Raw genomic sequence first — 23,505 nt, 5'->3', positions numbered from 1 at the left:
AGAGACGGTCGTGCGTGTCAAGATTCAAAATAGCTGATCAACCTAGCTTGCGACGATTGCTTGAAGGTCCGATAAAAATAGCCAATGTGGGCATCAAAAATCCACACTAAAGTTGACGTTTATTCAGAGTAACGGGAAGGTGTTAAGTGTTCAGTGAGGTGGCGAGTTTGCGCGCACAAACCAATGGCTCTCAGTCACACAAAGTGGCAATCAAACTAGGGCAGGAGAATAACACTATCGAGACTTCTTAGATTTTACTATGAATGACTCCGAATTGATGAAGCAGTTTGTACATGGACTGGTCACTTTAACCAAACTGTACACACATGCAGTGTTTTGTTTAGCTGTATACTGTTTCTTTTGCCGGATAAATGCGATCTCCAATGCCGGTTTTTCAGAAAGTAAGAGAAAGCATGTCAATCAGTTCTCTAAAAAATGGTTATTCGGTGGCTTCGTTTCAAGGAAACTACTACATTCAAGCGCGTATATCCCTATTGTCACTCGTATTGTTCATATATGATGCACCCTTCAAGGTGTTTACCTGAAGACGTTCATCGTTCTAAACAAGAATTCACGCTCTGAAAGACTAAATGTACCATCTATAATCGGAATTCTGGCTGTAAAATCCTCCTACGATTTCCGTCCTACTTTTCTGTTTCACACATTTCTACCTAAAAATATGAAGCACCATGATTAGGATATAAACTAACATCCCACCCGAACATATTTCCGGGACAGAGATAGGTTCTATGCACAAAGACCTGAGGAAAGATGTACAATTCCATTCTTGCGTACGTCGTCCAATATGGATGAGAAAACTAGTTGAATGTGATTGATTTGTTACCCTTGGTGTGCATTAGTTACATAAAACCAGCGCCTGAGCGAATTCCACCAATCGTAGAACCACTGATAAATCTATTCATATATCCTTTTACCATAGCTCTACTTTTAAGTCACCGCACATGTGATTTCTAGTGAAAGTCTGCACCCGGCTGCCTGTACTCTAACCTTTACTATGCGCACATAGGTTCATATTAACTCATTGGATTCGACCTACGGTATCGTCCATGGTATGCTGAAATTATTGTTGATCCAATGTCAGGCCACTGACCGAGAATTTTTAAACACAGTACTTTTGTACATCCTCTAGTTAACCATACATAACTTGCTTAATTCCTTCACCCACACCCGTTCTTTCCGTGAATTTTTGTGTTCTAATTTGGTATGGAACATTTTCCATCTACCAACAACAAAGATGGCGGTAAACAGTAAGACGACCTATATCTTGATTGGTAGGTTGTATTTTTGATCCGTTGATGAAATGCCGAAGACACTTTTGTCACACTGTCTCTTTGCTAAACACATCACACCAGGTATCGATAAAAAAATTGGGTCATTTCCAACTCCCCGCGGTTGACTTAACTGTTCTTTGAAAAGAAAAAAATGTCACTATTTTCAGCGGTACAACACGTGCATCAGCTTTTGTCAGCCGTGGCTAGTTTCACTTCTTTCCTGGGAATTAAGCTAAAAGGATCTGAAGGTATAGTACAATGGTGGGAAGGTCCGGTTATTTCAGTATACATTTTAACAGTACGATTAGTTTGAAGCGTTTAACGATTCACTTAGGACAGCGCACATTATTGTTCAAGATCAAAACCCGTAAGGCGTTTTTGTTCTCAGTTAACTCCTGATATCTCTGTAAAGACGTGTTTCGTGTACAACCTAAGAGCCTATGACAATATATGGTAACATACGTATTCAGATATCCTTCAAGTAATCACAGTGACTTATTATCATCAAGGACGCTTGGTACAGAATGACCTACAGACATCAAAGCAATATAAGATAAATATTACTCGATCTGGAGCTTTTAGCATTCGTGCGCTAGACAAATATTTGAAAGGTTGTACTCAGGGGAGGCTTTCCTTGTCGACTGGACTAACCTTGGCCTATTGACTTCATAAAACAGCCAACGAGTTCCTGCCACTCAGATTATTTGGGGAACATACTCAAATGATAGTTAAATAATGGCGTGCATCACTAAATGAAAACAGAACTATCAAAAATTATTTATATATTCACTTTTCAATATGTTTCTGTTTTTCACTTGTTGAATATGAAAGGCAAGTTTACACGAACTATTTCGTTAAGGAAAGGTGAGAAGAGTGGTGGGAGTAATATTAGCATGCGGGAACATTAATCCTGCGCACTGTCGAATGCTGCCCAAAAATAAACTCACTGTGTAGGCGTAATACACTACTCATAGTGTTGCTCGAAACCCTTTAACAACCCACAACCGATTCTATCCTTCTTGGGGCTTACCAGGTAGGCACATTCATCGAGTTTCTGTCGATCTTATGTTCCCGACACTGTCGTCGGAAGGGAAGACCACAACCCACACAACCTAGCCAAAATTCCGCTCTCCGTTATTTGGTTTGCGGACCTTGACACTGAGTGGCGCCGGTCGATGTACGACTTGCGAACCCGTTGACGCCATGAGCATGAAAAAATAACGTTTTTTGATCCATTTTGCTCATTTCTGTGCAAATGACACTGTATACCTTCGGGACCAATTCTCGCTTTTTAAATTTGCGACCGTCAAACCAACGCGTGACACAAAGCACCAAATCCGGAACCTAAACACGTGTGTTGCAAGATGTTGGATCCGTTCATCCACAATTACCAGTTATTCACTTCGACTCTTGAATTTGTAGACAAGTGAATTCGGGTTGTCGACGCACTATTGCGATATCGTACTTTTAACAGGTGGAGCACCTGATAGACAGCAATCATGCTTAAAAACTATCCGTTTGTTACACCACAATGGGATTTGTTGCTGTGACCGAATTTCAGGCTAACCGAACTACGCAATTGTTTGCTTTCATGTATGCCTTTGCATCGCTTTTAACGGATCCGGTTAAATGTATGAGGTTTATCTGTAATGTTTGTTCTAACTTCTTTCTTGAGAGTGGAGGCACGTCTGCTTTCAGATAGGTGCATAAGTTACTCCCTGTTTCTTAAGTTCTGAGGTAAATTTCCTTAAAATAAACGTATTTCCCGGGGTTCAGTCGATGCTCAATCACTCTTTAAGGTGGACAATGCCTTGTTGATAGACGAGTCACCACGTACACAAAGGGCTGTGTGAAATGGGATCCTAAAGTGGTACTTCTTCATTGATATGGCCGGACGCCCCAACAAAAATAAGTGGCCTGTAAAAACCGAGAATTCCACAGCATTTTCAGGCCACCAAAATTCTAATAGACAATGTGCTTCTGCTAGAAATAACAAAGGTTGGAGCTGGACAGGATCTTTAATAATTCAAACATGTAAATACAAGATCTAAGGATGGCTTTTCTCCGTCCACGCGAGAAACATCATAAATTCTAACGCAGCTGTTTTGCAGTAAAGCGGGGGAGGTATGCGCTTGAGCGGTACAATCCATTTTTGGTTACCTTAAGAATAAGTATTGTGTGAAAAGACTGTGAATGCGGTCGAGCGATCGCTTCCAACACTCAGTAAAGTGTAGAGTTTTAGACTGTGAATGCGGTCGAGCGATCGCTTCCAACACTCAGTAAAGTCGTAGAGTTTTAGAACAAAAAACACGCTTATGTGGCATACTTTGCTCACTGAACATAGTACATACGTCAGGTGGTCTGTATTTAATACCTAAATGTTTCTAGAAAGGACACATTTCTTTGTAGTTACTCAGAAACTAATGGACCTAATTCTTACATCATAAACGAAGAATTTAGCTGAGTTCCAGGTGAGCCCGCCGTTGAAAACAAATCGTCCTGTCATGGCAAAATAAGACGTGTTTTCAAAAAGAGTGCGTTCGGTACTTCGGGATATAACAGCATCTTGGATTGTGGATGGGTGAGTGGATTTGGTTTAAACTCGCAATTACAGCCTTATAATAGCACAGAGAGGAAGACCGACTAAAAGAACTTCTCAAACGAAATCATTTAGTCACAATCTACTCAATGGTGATCTGTACCACTTGTTGAGCAAGATACGTTTCTTGTTGTCGGCTGATATGCCTATAGAGATGTACTTAAATTTTTCAAAACAACTTGATGGGTCGCCTAGTCTTTCCCCTCAGTTAGTCATTTTGCTGAAGATCTTTTCTGGTTGAGCAACGCCAAACGGCTTGTACGTTTCACTTAATACCCTGTGGTATATATGCTTTCGTTTACCATCTCAACTCAGTTGGCTGCACAAAATCTGCTCTCACTGCCAAAATGCATCACTACATTTGGGTTTCAAACAAAGCAGGACGAATAACTCCGTAAGCATATATACATCCATAAGCGGAAGACAGATGCACTCATTCTTCTAACAGTAGTAAGGGGTGGGCTCGAACTGAGGGATCGAAGAGACTGAATAGTAATGTCATTCCGTTACTTTTTGAGGTGTTTTTGTTAACGTTTGTCTACTAAACATGCGTAGCCATTGCCATGAAGTCAGCAGCATATGCATAAGCCACTCAGAGATATGCACGGATGTTGGCTTTTGCGACGTGAATTCTTGTTATGTTGGTGGATGCATTTTATTGTGAACTAAATCGCTTTGACCTTAAACGGTAGAGAGCAGTGAAGTGACAACAGTGTACAATATGGTTCAGTGTAACCTGGTGTGTAACGATTAAGTGAAGATATGACATAGTTGACATACCACTTCGATTTCAGCTGCAAGAAGTATAAATTCAAGAGCATGGCTGCCGATAGCCCCCTTTTTGCTGTCCACTGACTGCCTCTTATCCAGAGAAGTAAACCTGGAAGAAGGGGTCTCAAAGTTTTCCTTTCCGAGCACGTAACAGATAGAAAACTCGCGTGAAGACAAACTCATCGGGACCGAAAACAAGATATGACATTCACATACGTCTAAACGCAGTCTGCTAGATATTACTCAATCACGGATCATGAACCAGAACCGTTTAACGATAAGCTAATCAGGGTATTACAAAACAGGATAGCAATGGATTTGGCTTTGACAGGTGTCTCGACTGAATCTAGCCCAATATTTCGCTTATATTTGTCTTTTTGGGCGAGTAGAGTTGCGGGTCAGACAGGGGCGCACATGTCCTGAAACCAGAGGATTAAACCTCCTCTTGGTTGACGGGCATTTCTCCATCCACTTCGGTGGAAAGAGGACTCCAGTAAAGGACGAAACAGAGACGTTGTACATACATGATTGAGCGTATCTAACATACCCGCTTGGACTAAACGTGTTTTCTTTTATTGTTGTCATTCTATTAGGAAGGGACATGTGTTTGTTTAACCCGCTTCTACAACTCTCAGTACAATAGCATAATATGAACTTATGAAATACTATAATGATGGCTGAGGAAATGGGACTGGATGTTTTATCTGCCTGATCCTAAGTCCTAAGTAAAAAGTTGAAGGATAATCGACACACTTTGATGGGACTACTCTTAGCAGAAGTGATGGCTGTCGATGAATAAGAGAAACGTGATTTCAGATCCGCAGGATTGTAGGCCTTCGGAATGTCAGCATGTAGTATAATACGTTGTGTGTATCCTGCTTCTAGTATCTCTCTCTCCGACTGTTTTAACGCTAATACATAGTTTGAACTTCTGACATGGGGGGTAATAGTAAGCAGACTTCTAGTATCTACACAAACAAATCCACGTGGTAATTCTTGATGCTCATATGAACAAAAGCTTAAGTGTCCTCAAACAGCTCTTGAAACTCGCTCACTAGTTCACTAAGACAGCACAGAACGTGAAGAATCTGTTCAACAGAAGTCAAATTACGAAGTGGACATAAGTTGAGTTTCCCAAACTTCCATTCTCCATTCACTCGGTCACTTCATCCGAGTACAGACAGCAGCTTATCCATGAAGACTACCATTATCTTAGTCCGTGCTTGTTGCGTTTTTCGGACATTTCGGGAGGGTGTGACTATGAACAAAATACCTGTCCCGCAAAACCCCAAAACTGCAACCAAAAAGCTGGCCAGTGGGTTTCAAGCGTGTGCCACGCTACCTGACTGGGAAGTCCTGATTGGCGGGTCAATCGATCGTCACAACCAGGACAGTTACTGGGTCGTCGTTCGATGAGTCGGGCACACCAATCACATTGCTCAAGTGTGAACGTGTTCGCCTTTTCAGACGTGAAAATTCAGATGCGTCCAACGTGCGTTGGTGGAGTAGTGGTTACACGCTAGCCTCGCATGTCAGATGTCCGGGGTTCAAGTCCCGACAAGGCAATTTGGTATGAACTGCTGGTGAGCTCTAATAAGAGCGAAAGTCGAGTCCAGTGCTTCCCTTTGGTGTGGACTCACCGGAATAATTACGCCAGAACAGGATGATGACCGTTCAAAGGGATGTTGTGACTGTGGACGAGATTCTATATCAGTCACGTGTTACACTGAGGGACAGTGTGTACAAAAAATCCACTTCTACAGACCGAATTGATTTCATCCTCGTGCACCAGAAACTGTGATCCCAAAGATCACCGTCCAGGAAACTCGGGCAAATTCGATTTAATTTCCGGTCCGATCCACGTATACAAAGGTCGCCTTCGCTAGATAGCTTCACGTCCGTACATTGGCAGGGATGATTTGGACATTTTATCCCGCCATATCTAAGAATACTTGTATGAGCCTTGGTTTGCACTAATCCGGAAATTGAGTAAAACTGTATTGCGCACTACTGAGTCATCGAAAGAATCTGACTTTTTATTAAGATTAGCATGCTAGAGCTCCAAGAACCGAGGCATTCTCATCCCTTTGTTTTTCTAACTTACTGAAAAATTTTCCACACCTAGTAAGTTTTGAAGTAAAAATTGCTTACATAGACGAAACTACTCACAAGGTTGCTGAAAACTCTCCGACAGCCCACGACCGGTTTCGTCCTTCTTGAGGCTCATCAGTTAGGCGCAGTCCTCGAGTTTCCGTCAAACTTATGTTCTAGTTGAACCCAAATCGAACTGTTTTCGAGAAATACACTCATTTGCAAATCAATTTGGTTTTCACGAGAGACTCGACTGAATCTCTCGTTTATGATATTCTACAACTGAATGTGCTGCACACAGGCCGTCTCTTCTTTCAGTTGGCACGATATTCGAGATAGCGCAGTATATTTTCATAAAGGAAACTACTCACAAGGTTGCTGATATTTTGAACCCGGATATAGTGAGTATACTTTATAGTAGGCTTTAGTCCCACGTGAACATGACGGAATGGAGTAAGTAGTTTCTCGCATACACAATTGACTAGGCTGTACATAGCACATGGATTATGTTAATTAATTCTACCGTCTTTACGATGCCAGTCAGTGTATACGCGTTACAGGATTAGCTGACAACAAGCAGGCGGAGCGTGCGGGTGGCGCAGCACACACAGTACCAGTCGCACTGTCACGCATTCTGAAAGTGGCTCACACATACTTCGGTCAACACCACTCGCATCCTTTACGAATCCAGTCAGTGTATCTCAATGAGTAACACCTAGCTTTTCAAAGGTGCCAATAATTCTTCTTCACCGATAGAGGGGAAGCAGAAATTACCATTCTATGACAGGAACACAGGACATCTTCCACAAGCTCGCAACTCAAAACGCATATAACTTATAACGGTCTACTCTAAGTCTTCGTTTTGTATTCACGAACTGCAGTCACATAGGGTAGCCTCTCACTGGTGAGCAACACGCTAGCGCAGTTTTCATCCCATACTTAAGGTTGAGTAATTACTGCTTCATGTTGGATATCTCCCATTAGTGATCTAAGGGCGCTCTGAAAGCAAACAACGATCAGGTGGGTAGTGAATATTTACGTTAAAAGCTGACAGTCTTTTCATATCCGCAGTTTTCGGTCACCAGCACTTCTGACTGAGTTTAAAGAGCCAGTGGTTGTATGCAGTGCAGAACGTCGGTATCAACTATCATTACCACGAACCTGGGGATTTCACGAGCTGAAGGAACAAGTTTACGAGCCTGAGTCTGGCATTAAACCAAGAAAACTCACAAATTCGCGTTATCCATTGTATTTTATTGCTATTTTAATCGCGTGATACACAGGCAGCTATGAAAATCCGGTGAAACAGAATAACATTTCGGTCAATTGAATCCATCCATCCTAATGGTGCACATTCCATGTGTGACGTACAAAACATCATTAGCAAACCTGTAGTAGGATGCTCGATGCAACCGGACGGAGTGTCAATGCAATGGGCATCGTATACGACCTTCAACACGTGATGTCACAAATCAGCGTCACGTGGATGAACGGGTGTGAGAACCACAACTTCACTAATAACTAACAACTTACACCATTCATTCTCGGAAATGGAAGCATGAGCTAGCAATAGTGTGTACAGTCTTCTATTGAATAGTTCGTTCGTAGGCTGAGTACAGTCATAAAATTTGGTGACAAACATACATTAACCTAAGTATCCATCATTCTGGTGATTGAGATGAACCTCAAGTATGCTTCTGGTGAAATTTAGTTCAGATTCGACTTTATCTAATTGTGAGTAGTGGAAATGCGTGAGTAAAACTAACAAGGACACCGAAGCCAACTAGTATGGAAATCGAGGCCATGCGAGCCAAAATGCCACAGTATATTAGGACGCAAGCGAACCAAATCCAGAGATCCGGATTACCAACAGACTACCAAATAGCTCACAGTCTCTCAAATGGATCATCGAAGAGCAACGGTGGCTGGAGCCGCAACTTAGAACGATCATAGCTGCACACAAAAATTCGTCCAACTTCTTCGGCCAAAGTCTCGGTTAATCAAGAGGTGTGCGCGACGTACGCGGGATTATCGATTATGACACGGTCGCAAATTCAGATGCTACGTAAGCAACCACATGTAAAGTTGAGACTATTTGAATAAATGAACTTCTGTTCAGTTGGCTAGTTTCTTGATACATGGTGACAGATGTGTGTCGCCACATGGTCAGTTGTGAGTTGGAAGCAATGTTTAACACGTTACCACGTTTACTGGGGTTGGCGTAACTCTGCCCACGTTAAGATCTGGCCTCAAGTTGCGTTGAAACGATCTTTTCAGGGAGCCATTTTGTTAGAATAATCTATTTTATAAAACCCTTTTCATTTGGCGGCCTATCTGATATATTTAGTTTGGTAACCTTTTGGAATAGGGTTGGCGTTAAATTGTATATAAATTGCATAAAATTGTTATAATAGATTGTATATATAAATTGTGTATATAAAATTGTATATAAATTGTGTATTCAAACAATGGGTACAGGACCGGTGGAGTGAAAACGACTAACACGTAGGACTCAAAGCGAATTGAGGGGTAAACTGTCCCATTGAGGCGTCTGATCAAAACGGTCATCGAATTTGCTTTCGTGCAGTCCAGAAAGATTAGATGTGTACTGCTATTATGAGAATATAAACCTCGTTAAAATAGTTTACTACGGTTTCCATAACGTACCTTCAACGCGGGTCATTTCTGCTCAGCTGCGAAGTTTATTCGTGGGACCGCACTTCAAATTTCTCTCGGAAATGTTCGACGCTTTTATTACTCGTTTAAGCAAGCATAGTATGGTAGTCACTAACTTTCACAAGACTGGGTATTTCAGAGGATAGCTAGTTAGAACGTTCCTTAGCCTTCAAAAATTTCGTACACTTGTTTTATAAGCTCATTACATTATTGGACCTTCAAAAACCAAAAAAGACTTTAAATATATCATGTTCATAAAAATACACAAAACTTCTGACGTCGTGATGATGACCAACATTCATAAAATAAATGCTGATGAAATATGCCAGCCTAAATTCAACGAAAATACAGATCACAAGGTAGCTTCGGCCTTTACTCCCGTACTCAGCAGTAACACAAGCTTGACCGTGATAAATAAAAAAACATGCGGAAATAAATATGAAGAAAACAGTGGCACTCAACTGTAATCTGCCCATAGAGATCCAAAGTTGGCCTACCACAAGCTGGCTAAGTTGTTGATAGATAAGCCTGTCTCTCCGTACTGGGAAATTCAAACTTCGTATCGCATAAGAGATCTTTTTCCACCCTTCCCTGCTGATTACTTGTGTTGTTTTATTGCATCCCAGAACATTCAGCTAAATACCATCCTCATTAGCGTCTTTGGCTCATTTTGAAAACGTCAACTTGATGAAATTTTCATGCTTACTTTATCAAATCGCCTCAATTTGGTGTTCCCAATTCTGATAATAATAAAAATCAGAATTCTCTGTTACCCGCTAATTCAATGACACTTACATGACTAGACCATCAGACGAGGCTGTTCAGCCTTGAGTCAAATTCAGATCACAAAAAAATATACTCATCCTCTTGGTATTCAAGGGATATGGTTATCTTAGTTTATTCAGCCTGCTTGCTCCGTAAGTTATTTCCCTGTTCACCTGTAACAACAGAGTAGCCCAGACTGGCAAATCGAACCGGTTCATCTCACAAAGAGTGTTTCTACCCCATAAATTTTGTCGACAGTCAGTCGTGAGTTAGTGTAGAGAACTCTGAAAATGGTCCCCTTCAGCTAAGGATGCTGAAAGTTTTAACTCACCACTCAAGCCAGCTGTTCACTGGACTTGTGACCACTTTTAGATTCGCACAGCACAGACATCTCAGCATACTTCGCCTGCCCGAAGGCGCACACGGAGCCCACAATCTAGGGTCACTTGGGGAATGCAGTGCTTTATTGCCGTTTTACTACGAGTTTTATTGACCTATGCTAAAGCTCGGACCATACATCAGTAAACCACACGTCGTGGACTATAAGTCCCAGAGCCAAATGTAATCAGACATGACAGTTCAGAGAGGGAAAATAGTACGGAAGTCCTCGGTAATTATTAGAACTTTTCAAACTGATTCACTTAATAAGGAATGTTGGGTCACCTCGGAATGATGTCCGTAGGTCACCAGATGGCCTGTGGAGACCATCTAAGAATCAAAACGACCAATGTCTTAGCCAGACAACAAGGGGCTAAGCATTGTTGAATACCACCCCAGCCGTGTTTCTGTGTGAAATGTCTGTAAATCACGCCGCATCTCAGAAGAATCTTCCAAGTTCCAGTAACCAAATAAGTTCTGTTTAACAGTGCCTCAATCAGGCGAGCGCCCTCTGGTTGATTCTGGGAGTCGACGAGTTTCCTTGGAAATTAGAACCTAAGAACGAGTATCCTCATCCGAACATGCATCAAAGGGGAGACAGTAACCGATGAACAATTCTGCTTACGGCAAAGTTGTCAACAACCAACTCTTTCACTTTGTCACTGATCGGAAAATAAATGTACCACGGGACTATCTGTGCACTCAGCTCCACGCAATCATAGGTTCGCAGATATAGGTTATGCTAGTGCAGTTGTCGTTCTGTGCAGTATTAAAAGACAAAGACTTGTTCCCTGGTCTGACGAACCATAGTGCGCTATTTCTTGCACCATAACTCCGTGCAGCAAAGATTTTCAGCATAAACCAGATCGATTTCTGCGAGGTTCAAGGGTACCGTCTGAACCACATTCTTCGCATAGTGGTGATCCGTAATTCTATCAAATGACAAGGACTATGGGGAAAATCAGTCCTCAAAGTAACCGCGCACGTATGCAGGTAAACTTCCGAAATCGCTCAGATCGCAGAGCCTCATAGGTCCAAAACGATCTTCCAGACAGTTCCAACAGTTGGAAGACCTTTTAGGTTTATGTTGTATGCTCACTGATGCTTACGGTGCATTTTGAACGTCTGACGAGTTGACGGACTGTTCCAAAGCAACGAGATCAAACACACATTGTCATTTACGAATTCGCTGCTCCAGTTTTTTGTATTAAATACCGTGTCAATATCAACCTTTGAGGCTGACGCTGATCAAATGCAATCAAAATATGTTTACGAACTTTGTCGATCAAACCGAAACTGCCTGCAACTCTGTACTGGTTCGGCTGTGGATAGTCGGACGTAGGTAGAATGATGCCTGAGTATAGTCGGAGTCTTCTCATTCGCACGTCGCAGGTTTTTGGCGAACTGTTTATTAGTGCGTCTTGATGAAACATGAGAGGATAACTAGCGCTACTGACTTTCAGTTTGCTGCAACCAACGTCCAAACCATGAAACCTTACCTACTACGGTTCACATCAATGGGACACCCTTCATTTTATCCATATCCTGTCATTGGCGAATAAAGAAATCTAGATTCATAAGATTGCCTGCCTGTCATCATCTTTCCATTATCACCACGATTGTGGTCGTCATGATTATTATTATAACTATCGGTGACGCAATAAACCGGTGGTAAATACTGGTGTTCGTTTTTACTGAACATCAAATCACTCTTTTCGTGATCCCATAACATATGACCTGTTCATCCGACCATGTTCAGATGCATCACATTCATCCAGAGCCTCGGTGTAATCATATACCCCAAGTCTGAAGAGCTGAGGACACCAGCCAGATGTCCCTGATAATTAAATAATGCCTAAGAGACTCCCCGAGTTCGAGGCACAATTTTGGCAGATGTGATGATAAGTTAAGACTCACATTTACAAGCAAATTTTGTGATAAAACCGGGTTTTCTTGGAATCCTACGGAGAGACTAGAATCAAACAATTATCCAAAAGTATAACTATAGCTCGTCGCATTGAACCTACAGGTTTGCAAACAAAGACGGATGCTTTTATAATTGTCATGGTAGAAATTTACATGGTTTTTTATACGGGCTAAAAGTGCCACATTCGTTTACGTCGGCAGAACACTTCATGGGTATGTTTTGTTTAGGGAGAGAATACTAGAATTTGGTCAGGGATCATCTTCGGTTCAATTTGTTCAGTGTACGTTTATCGCAACTCAGACAAAGCCATCGACTGATGATAACATTATGTGATTTCTATCTTGTCAGTAATAAGGTTTAGTCGTATTATCCCAGCTGCCGCACTACCCACAGGTAGCACAAGGGCTCAGATACTGTCATGTTACCTGCAGGAGCAACCGAGAAGCTACAGCTGATTCTGAACTAATCTCCATCCGATCAGTAATTTCGTGCCTTAAACACTGAGGTGTTCCGAGCTGCTTCATTAACCTATTGTTCGAATAAGGCACAGTCTGTTCTGCTGGAAATTATTTAGTCCAAACAGAGATATTCTAGTATGCTGGGAAATACGCTTAAAAATTACCTGTGTACTTTTAGGAATTCCAAGCTGATTTGGAGGTGCAATCAATAATGGTCCAACTGGTACTGGCTTCACGACATCTGCACCGACTTCATCCAGATTCAACAGATCTCCAATCCCTGGTTCTGATTCAATCAGAGTTTCGTTTTCAGATCCCTATTCAGGCAAACAAATGCACAGAGGATTCATTCGAAGAAAAGATGAAAAACATAATTGTTTGGGGACAAAGAAAAGCCATAACAAGGCTGGAATACTTGCAGTATGAACCGAGCAAGGTTTCATCTGAACGGATATTCAAACTAATGTTAGTTATTGTCGTCTGAGTGATGCGAACTTCGTTGTTGAAGTCCCATACTACTGACTATTAATCACAGACCTCAAGTGAAGTCAGTCTATGGTGAGGGACTAAGAATCACTGTACACCTGCTGCATCCTAATTGAGGATGCGAAATTCGAACCCTTACTCTTCAAGTAAGCAGTGTGGTCAATTCATACAGAAAAACGTTTAGAGAAAAAGCTTTAGTTCAGAAGGCTCAGATTTGACTAGCCCGTTTGGAAAAGTAGTCTCTTATTGTGAAATTATTTGGATGTCAGTTCCGCAAATTTGATAAGCTGTGTAAACCTAGAATGACTGGTTGTCTTCGAATATATTTTGAGGTCCAATAAACTGTTTAATTAAGTAACCTATAGTCTCAATATCTCTACGCTTAAGGGCTTTTTGCAAGAATATTTCCGATTCTAGATAAGTAACTTCAATAGAAGGGAACCTTATATCTCACTGGTTAATAAATATTAGACAATTTTATTCATAATCAAAATACCGTTGTGAGGGTAATCTTCTGCTATTCTAATACCTGGGTCAAATTTATATATAGAAAAAACAACTACAGTGTATTGGCTCAGTCGCACTGTGCTTTGGAATTAGATATCCTTTGGAGTTTTGTGTGACGCGAATTCCTTACGTTCCTGTTTGTATGCGTTTCTTTTGTTTCTTGAAATAATGTCGCGGCTCCAAACCATGTGAAATCTGCATCCACTGTCACGGGGCGTAATATTTTTTCTTGTGTCATGGGCCTATTTTTCAAACAAAATGGACGGGAACTTTGGTGTTTCCCTGGTTTTCGCCAACAGTACAATCTACGACCCATGCCCTTCAAAAACTGAGTTTTCTAGGCACGTGTAAGAAGAATAAGAGGGTTCATAATGTCTCATGAATATTTTGTTCCCAGCCCAATGAAAGTTGAACGAATGGAACATACAGTGCTAATTAGTCGTCCCTAACTAGGTCAGGAATTTCAACACTAAGGTTGTGTTTCTGATAGGTCACGTGGAACGTTCGTACTGAAAAGTACCGCCGAAACAAATCTGCTTTTGTCCTTCCAATGGGAAACCAGACGCTCAAAGGGAGTCATTTACTTTGTAATGCTACATTCTGGAAAAAAGCTCACCGACGCTTAGCGAAATACAATCACTTGCATACCTATTTGGTTTTGACGGGAGCGTCACTTGGAGCCCAGCTGAATCCCTCGTTTATGATGTTTCTAGGCGATTGAATGTGTTGCAGCTGGCCGCCTCATGTTTCAGTTGGCACTTTATTTGAGATATCACGATACATATATCGAAATGTATAGCTGGGTTCCAGGTGAGTCTCCCGTCATAGCCAAACTGATATGCAAATGACTGCACTTTGATAAGTTCGTTCAATGTTAGTTCAAGTAGGTTGACGGGAACTCGGAGACTGCGCCTACCTGATGAGCACTAAGACGGTCATAACCGGTAGTGGACCGTCAAAGAGTTCCCAGCGAGTTCCCAGTGTATTGCATCTTACTACCACTTGTTTAGATATTTATGTCACACCGCTGTAAACGGCTTTGAGAAACGTCTGTTTGGCGCGCTTTCACCTAAGCCTCGGTTTCCTTCGATGACAGGGCGAAGTCGACATTTGCTCTCCTACGATCCTCTTGGACTATCTACGAAAAAACTGGCAGACGTTTATCCTGATCATGCCTTGATCAGTAGAACGCAGGTAGCTGGACAAAACCGGGCTATTGGTGGGTCATTCGGCTTCCCTCGAATCAGCGACAGGGAGCTGAGATGCAGTAAGCTCATGTGCTTTATCACGTGTTTATAACTCGCTCACAGCTGATCCGAGGCCTGAACACTGTCGTGTCGTTAACATGGAGAATCACTCCCAATCCACTCACAGGCTATAAGAAACCTTCACCAGGTAGACATTGCTTTGGTAGAGTTTAGTGTGCATAGAGTCAATAGGTAGAAGCGCAAATCAAATTAGCCGGAATTTCATCAAAGTTGAACAGTAATGCCACTTCCAACTTGATCTGTCTAAAAACTGCAAAGATGACAAAATGCTCACTGTCTGCGTACAACTTTTTGATAATTTTACATGCAGATCAATGGAATGGAAAAGATCAGCCTTGTAGACTAAGCGAATAAAATAAGAAACTAAAAGAAAGTGCTGCTTACGCCGAAACTTTAAGTGGATATCGGAAACTGTTGGGTTTCGCTGTGTTGTTCATACTCTTATTCTAGTTTTCGACAGATCTTCTAGTTTCAAGATTTCAGAAAGTGTACAGGAGTAAAACAGGCACTCATGATTGAATCACAAACTCATAAGCCGAAGATTGGCTAGCTAATAGTTCGAAAACTCACCGCTTTAACATCCAACGGGGCAGATATGTGCCCCATTAATATGTGTTTCAAGGCTCCAATTAGTTTGGTTGACTGTAAAATAAATTGGAACAAGCAAAAGATTAAATAGGCTTCAGACTTTGGCTGAAAAAATTGGAAAAGCAACAAACAATATCAACATTTCTCAACGGAGTGGATGAGGGGCTGTAGGAGGTTGTGGAAGAAAGTTCACTGGGAAAGGCGTTGTGGAACGGTGCGGACGTGATCACTGTTGACAGTTGTTACGTAGTTGTGAATGACTTTACTAAGGTCCCTGTTCAGTAGGGTGCTCTGGGGATATTAGCTGTATGAGTAACTGTGTGAACGCTATTCTGGGTTGCGACCTAAGACGAGAGTTCACGTAGTGCGTTTCCAAATAGTATCTAGTGAACAAAATGTTCAGCGTAGTTGCGGTGTCTAAGTACACCCATTCCAGTCCAACGATATCGATCCTTTTCCGGAGTAACAGTCAGCCTTACATGTATGAGCTGGTATGCAACGCATCAGGAATTGTTTTTGCATCAGGTGTTCGCCAGGTACATACTAATACTTGAGGTGGCCAAATTTTGAAGAGGTCGAACAATTAATCCTGAAATGAATTCTTCCACGAATAGTCCAAAGTATGGCCTTCTTTGGATGACTTTTACAGCGGGGCATGGGTTTCGGGCATTGAAAGCCACGGGGTGATGGGCGGTTAAGCACCAATATGGATTACTAATGCATTGCTTTCAGCGATGAGGACGGTGAGAGAAAATGGGCAATAAAGTCTCAGAACCACTGATTTGCATGGGGAAAATGACTGAATCAAGTCGCTGGAGATTTCCGAAAAGTGATTTTCAAAATCGAAACTCAAATCCATTCTTTTTTCAAAAATTGCCGCGAGCAAGGATTTTCAGAGCAGAACTTGAAGCGGTTTGCTATTCCTATATGTAGGTTAGATAAAGCACCTCCAAGCTCCCTTGGTAGGGTCTGAACGTACAAACAAATGCGTAAAATTTTGGGAAAACTGATTTTCCGCACCTTGATATGGACTAAAGAAAGTATATTGAGAGCTGTAACACTCAGTTCCCGTGCTAAGGGAACTTCCCAAGGTAGCGATAAACAAAAGGCCACTAATTTCGGCTGGCTCTTCTGACCATTTCCGTCCAAACCTCACTAAGAAATAGATGGAAGTTGAGTATCGGTGACTCTTGAGACACGGTTTTCATCTAGTTTTCTGAATATTCATCTTTGGCTGTGACGTCTATCAAAAGTAATCACGTCAAATATGAAGAAGTGGGCATTCACAGCATCTATAGGAAAAATGTATGGGAAGGGAAAGCTCCATACATAACAGAATTCAGAAAGATAACCTTGTGGTCAGAGTACAGCGCACCAAGTGTTGTTTTACTGAAGTCGAACCGAAAATTGCCCTGAGCTATGTGATCTTAGGCATGGTTGTTCACAAACTGGGCTGCTTAAAATGCCGTTTCTATTAGGAATGTGATTGGATAAACTGGTACAATGTTGAATAATTTAGGAGTAACACTATTCAGCTTCCGCTCTTCATTAGTGCGATTTGGGCCACTGTTGTCTGCGTTTCTAAGGGTTCAAGAGCTTTCGTACCATCAAAATGGACCTTCTGAAAGCATAGATCATTTTGCTCACGAGATATAATGAACTTCTAACATCCTCACGACCGTGGCAAGGCTCGAGAAAATTCAGAATAGAGTTGTGTGCTTGATCCAAACGTAAAAATAACGAAAATAATTGCTCACGTTGCTCTTCATTTTGTAACCAAAAAACAGATACGAATTTTCATCCGAAATTGGTTGTTTCACAATTAGCCCGCAAACATCGTTCTTTGTTATATCGGTCCACACATAAGTGATGTCATTTACGAAGTGCGTGAAAATGGGTTCCTGGGATAAGGGGTTTTTGAAAAACAGGGCAATGGAATAGGATGGTTGCACGAATAATAAATCGATCAGACATGTTGATCATTTTCTACATTTGATCCAGGAAATTTGAGGATCCCGCAAAAATGTACATGTTTGTGTGTCCAAATGAATACTAGAATGTTGGGTAATTTAGTGAGCTGCTGGCAAACTGTAGATTTTCAAATGTATATCAAATACTTATGGAACAATAACCAACAAGCTAATAAATCAAACTGTGATTGAAAGTCGTTAGTCTCTGTTCCCACCAGCACTCCACATTTTCCGATGCTCTGGCGATACGTACAAACAAACAAGCCTATCACCAGCAACCATTCGGTCTCTAGATATATTTCTGAGTGTTCAAACTTCATATAAGCGAAACTACTAACGAGATTCGAACAACGGATGCCCATTTTGTGCGTGGATCTTTCATCTGGGAAGTTGTCACTGGAAGAACTATCCAACATCGGAGCACATGACACGTACTGAACAACTGAAGCTTTGTGACGCAGTATCTTGTGTTAATGGAAGCGATAACAACCGGATGCCCATTTTGTGCGTGGATCTTTCATCTGGGAAGTTGTCACTGGAAGAACTATCCAACATCGGAGCACATGACATGTACTGAACAACTGAAGCTTTGTGACGCAGTATCTTGTGTTAATGGAAGTCGATCACAACGACTGTCGAAAAATCGTGAACGAACATTTTAGTATTCAGCTACTTACTCAAAGTTTACAGGTTAGAATCTACCTTCAAGTTCCTGAGGTGTGCGCCGCCGGTCCTTATTGAAAGGCAGGCAACAGCTCAACAGTGAGTCAAAGAGCGACCTCTGTCAACACCTCAAAACTGAATAAAATCTTTGGGCTGTTCTAGAGGAGAATAAGGTGTAGTTGGCGTATTTTTACAATTACATGAGAGTGAACTCACTTATATATCCACCTAATGTGGACTGTTTTTTAACAAGAGAAGAGCGTAAAATTTAAGAGAATTAATGCATAACGAACGCTCCGTCGAACTGCATGAAGATCATGTCCGCTTCAAATCTAATGTAACCATAGAAAGCCTCGTTCAGGCTCGAATCTCTCAATGCCACTGGCAAGACCGAGCAACATAATAATGATTCAGGTCATAATACTATGTCGATTTTTTTCATTCGGAATGGTACTTATCAGCCAACAGCAAGTGGCGTCAGAAAACCATGGATTCCGAGGCACGGGTACACCAGTATACGCTCCCATCTGAATGAAATGCTTCTTAACGCAATCTCTACACAAATGGACAACTTTTCCAGCGGCTTTCTTCGTGTCCAGAGCTGATATAACTTTCATCCATTCGAGTTACTAAGGATCGCTTACAAGGCAAAACTTCTAGTTACATAAAACCTTACAAGCGTTCAACAATCGTCATTATAAGATGGACGACCAGACTTTATCTTGGTTGATGAACCATTATTATGTTGAAAAGTGAACAGGTGCACTGGGTATACACAGCCTTCAATCCAGATCAAATTAAAAACTCGCACAACAGTGACATTCTGCCCAGATGCCACCAGCCTTCTTCTTGCTGCAACGCTGGTTTAAAACAAGTAAATTCCTAAAAAATATCCCTTTTTTCTACTATTTGACGGCATGTCGCTACTGATCGCTACTAATTTTGTTCGGATGCCCATCCAACCTGTATTCTCGTTATGAGTTCTTTAATCATCGGAAGGTTCGCTTTATAGGTAAATAAAGGCGGTTAACTGCTCAGCCAAGATTGCAATGAAATGTTAAAGGAGGTGGCTAGGAGAAAGATGTTCATTGTCTCGTGACCATCGCCCAGGAGTGAGATGCATAACATCCGAGAGGAAATTAAGTAAAAATAACTGAGCACCATGCTGAAATGAGACATGATCGGCAGGGGTGAACGGAGATCCCTTTGTGACTCTACTCAGTAAGAGTCGAGTATAAAACGACTCAACTCTAAGTTGTCCCACTATATTCCTGCGAAAAACCAGATACGCAGTTTATCCTGTGTACATTGTGTGCAGGCATCACGAAAACTTGGATACGGGGTTGAATGAAAATGGTAGCGAACATAGTGTTATTGGTGTTCCGCACTTACTTTCGTTAGGTAATTCTAATTCCAATGTTTTCATAGGAGCCCCCGGGGACATGTATTATTCGAATTTTCTCAGATTTCATTAAATTGTGGACGGTGACTAACTTCTCTCTGGACACCAAATAAGGTTTGACCCAGTGCATTCAGTGGATCGCGAAGGATGTACTTTAGCGGTAAACCTGCCTAAGTAAAGCTGAGACCAGCTGTTATGTATGTATGACCATGGTGTCAACGACGTTATGCTTACTCAAATGCATAGGAAAAATAAATTTTCTATTACATTGGAGTGCTAGGCGTTCTCATCCAGCACCAAAAAGTAGTAGTCTGAAATAAAGCCAGCTAAATTGTTGCTGACAAATCGACTTTAATGCATTATAGTACTTAGCGTGATTTTTCTTGCTAGCACCTACTCCTTCATACAACACAGTGGTTGTTTTCCATTTCAGATATTTTGTGTAACGTAAGTTACCTTGTTCAGTGGACCGAAGAAATGTAGTCTTTTCTGGGTTGATTTTAGTAACGCATCGCACGCTAGAGACAAGTTTACACAATAATCAGATGTTGTCAGATTCATACTCTACACCACTTACCGCAACCTTCCGTTCCCTTATGTGTATTACCGATGGAAGCACTTCAATGGAGACTTGTTTCTTTCCATTTTTCGTTATCAGTAGACGAGCTTTCAGCAGTGCGAGAGAGCCCTCACAGATTTCGTCGCCTCGAGGCTGCATTACCTGTATTTGTCCATAAAGTTTGGCTGGAAAACTCATGCTTTGAGCTTTCCCAAGATCCTTTGACATTTTTCGCGGGGATGCTGTTTTGAGCTTTTTGTTTCCGCTTTCCATTTTTCCAGCACGGAAAAAGTAACGTAGACTGGTGACCAACGCAGTATCCGAGGCTTCCTTGTGCAGATTTTCCACCTGAGAAATATCAGTGTGTCTATTTGAAAAAGAAACAATAACACATCACTAATCAAGTTACCTATTTTATGGTCATAGTCCAACACAGATAGCAAGAAAATAGTTTTCTTAAGTCAAAATTCTACGTCCGGAAAGGTGGAGGACTCAATGTTATAGATGAAAACCTAATTGCGCGCTCCACTGTGACGCGCAGTGCGAGGTGCATCGATCATTCGTAAAACTGTTAGTGGCGCACAATAAAAGTACATTTAGAAGTGACAGTGATGCGTCTTCAGCACAGTCCAAACTGAAAAGTCACAAAATATATATTCTTTTTCTCAGAACGAAGCCTAATTACGATTCAGTACCAGGGTCCTTTCACAGACAAAACAAGATACATGACAAGGAAGATGAGTTTCGGATGCTCCCTAAAAGACTCAGCTGCGTCAAAAGGAACACTATTTTCATCACCGGGTGATGAGTACTGTATACTTACCAGCCATCGAGTAGAGATGAGGAACTGTATTTAGTGGATCTCAAAACACGAAATTCAGCCGGACTACTTTTATCTGCTTTCCTCCGAGAACATAGGATTATCGAGCTTACTGGACCATAGTGAATCAGTGGATGTAAACCTGTACGGTGACATTGCCTAATCAGTTACTCGGCACAAGATGGCATGACTGATAGGCTTATCGGCGAAGATGTGTACTGTAAGCTGTCGGGTAATCTGACAGATCCATAGTGGCGCAAAGCAGCAAAAACCACCCCGTGTGAACCACATCTCCCGAGATTAATTACACTTCTCCTAAGGTGAATATAAACATTTTGGTTATTCTCTTGGGGCTCGGGGCCTAGTAACGTTGCACAACCTAACTACCAGTCCCATTAAGTAGTTGGATGACAAGAAATGTGGCTAGCAAGCGGAACGCGGCGTATAGCACTTTCATTAAGACAACTCAGTAACACTTTAATTTATTCTCCGGATACACGTGACAATTATACACTTCACCGAAAAATCTCAGTGGAGCCATTGCGGTGGTTAAAACTAAAAAGCTACGGTATCTGGGCCTACCGTCTCTTGTAACAGAGGCTGAACATATACTGTTCTACAGAGTGTGTATAGAGTTGTATATGGTAAGGCAATGGGCCTTTAGGTTTTCCGTTAATGTGCTCCCTTTCCCCATGTTTTAGCCAGATTCGAAGCGGAGTGTTGATCATGGAGAGGCCCGTTATCCAACTTAGTGGTAGGCCTTAGGTAGACTTCATCATCATGATTATGATGACCGGATTGACAAAGGAGTCCCTGAGAACTGGCAGTTGACTGTCTTAGGACCTTTCGCTAAAAAGTTTTCATCGAGACGCAGGTTGAAAAAAGAGCGTGAAATTCGTTGCAAAAATACTGACCATATGAGATGAGATTGAAGATCTCAAGGCAGAACCTTGCTCAGTGAATGTGAGAATTGTCTTCATAAGGGCAGTTAAGAGCAGGTGATTCAGTATGCTTACGATCACCCAGCGCAGAGACAGGCAGAAGTTTATAGGCTGTGGTGCTCTGAAACGATAACTTCTCGTTCATAAATAATGGCCAGTACTTGCTCATTTTTGAAGCTATGTGCAGCAGCAATCATTGCAACGGCGATAGCAGGGTAGTGCACGAATTTAATTCAGGTTATGGTTAAATATCACCTGCTGTCCAGCTAGTCCTTATTAAACTTCATTCGCAAGACACAAGCTGCACATGGTTCTTCGTTTATCTACAGCGGGCTGAAGATCTCTCCTTTTTCTAGGTTACAAAATGGATGAATTGACTGCGATCCTATGATACTGTCTTTTTCTCAGTAAGATATTCACCTGTTTGTTTGCAATAGTTCTACCAAAAACACCGGTACTCACAACTCAATTTTTGTCCGAATCGGCCAGGTCGTTATTTATGTGTGCCGTTCAAAACATATACCCCCCCCCCTCCCCATTTGTACCAGTTGTAAGTGTAAACTGACCTACTGGTTCTGGCCATATATTTAGATAAGCAATTCTGTATGACTCAAATACGAGCGCAATACTTGATTCTCATGGTAGCTATGGTACTATGTATGCCTCGAATATTGGCTCCACCAGAAAGGAAGATGGGGCCGGAAACATAAGTTTATATGCCTCCGCGTTATAGAAACTGTGGTAGTGGTGCTGGTTAGGATATTCCGCATTCAAACCATCCGATTTGCACTATCATGCAGGTAAAACATCATTATCAGTCGTTCGAAAAAGATAGTCGTTCAGCTGTAGCATCCTTCCGGTACTAGCTGCCCTGCCACCAGAAAATAGGCACGAGGACCGGAATACTTCGCGGCTGCCCAAACATGGAAGTCGAGAGGCAGCGGCTGGGTTCAAACCACTTATCTTTCGGTCAGTGCTTTTGTCTCTTATCGGTGATAGGAAGTGGCTACTGGGGAAAGTGTATTAAGTCTCAACAAAATGTTGCACGCAAAAATTACCTATGCACAAAAAATCTTGCCATGGGATTTTCAGAAAACAACGCATTGACAGCGATTTGTGGGTAGGTAGATATAAGTCCTTTGAGGAGAGCCAATTTTTCACAGATCCTGCACAAATATAATCATGCACGTTAAGGTTTCTGCAGCATTCTGCGGAATTGGCTGGTAGTGGCTGCTGTTGATGGCGATCGAAAATTGAAATCTCTTAAAAAATCGTTCACCTCTATCACCCTTTTGGCGCACAGCTGCTATGTCACCGAGATAAAACGAGATTGCTTTGATACTG

The 23,505-nt window shown here is 41.7% G+C and overlaps 1 protein-coding gene across 1 annotated transcript in view; it reads right to left on the bottom strand.

The window, feature by feature from the left end:
- T265_12873 (hypothetical protein) overlaps positions 1–20,767 on the bottom strand; it is a gene marked incomplete at both ends in the record, with an annotated part of 28,379 nt that extends 7,612 nt beyond the window's left edge. The window contains 4 exons of the mRNA XM_009165975.1: positions 13,122–13,274; positions 15,789–15,860; positions 17,564–17,707; positions 20,419–20,767. Of these exons, the coding sequence (XP_009164239.1) occupies positions 13,122–13,274; positions 15,789–15,860; positions 17,564–17,707; positions 20,419–20,766 (717 nt within the window). The remainder of the gene's footprint in view (positions 1–13,121; positions 13,275–15,788; positions 15,861–17,563; positions 17,708–20,418) is intronic.
- Positions 20,768–23,505: the final 2,738 nt, after the last annotated feature.

The sequence above is a fragment of the Opisthorchis viverrini genome (genome assembly GCF_000715545.1).
Source record: "Opisthorchis viverrini unplaced genomic scaffold opera_v5_20, whole genome shotgun sequence".
Taxonomy (NCBI): domain Eukaryota; kingdom Metazoa; phylum Platyhelminthes; class Trematoda; order Opisthorchiida; family Opisthorchiidae; genus Opisthorchis; species Opisthorchis viverrini.
This window is presented reverse-complemented; position numbering and strand designations above follow the sequence as displayed.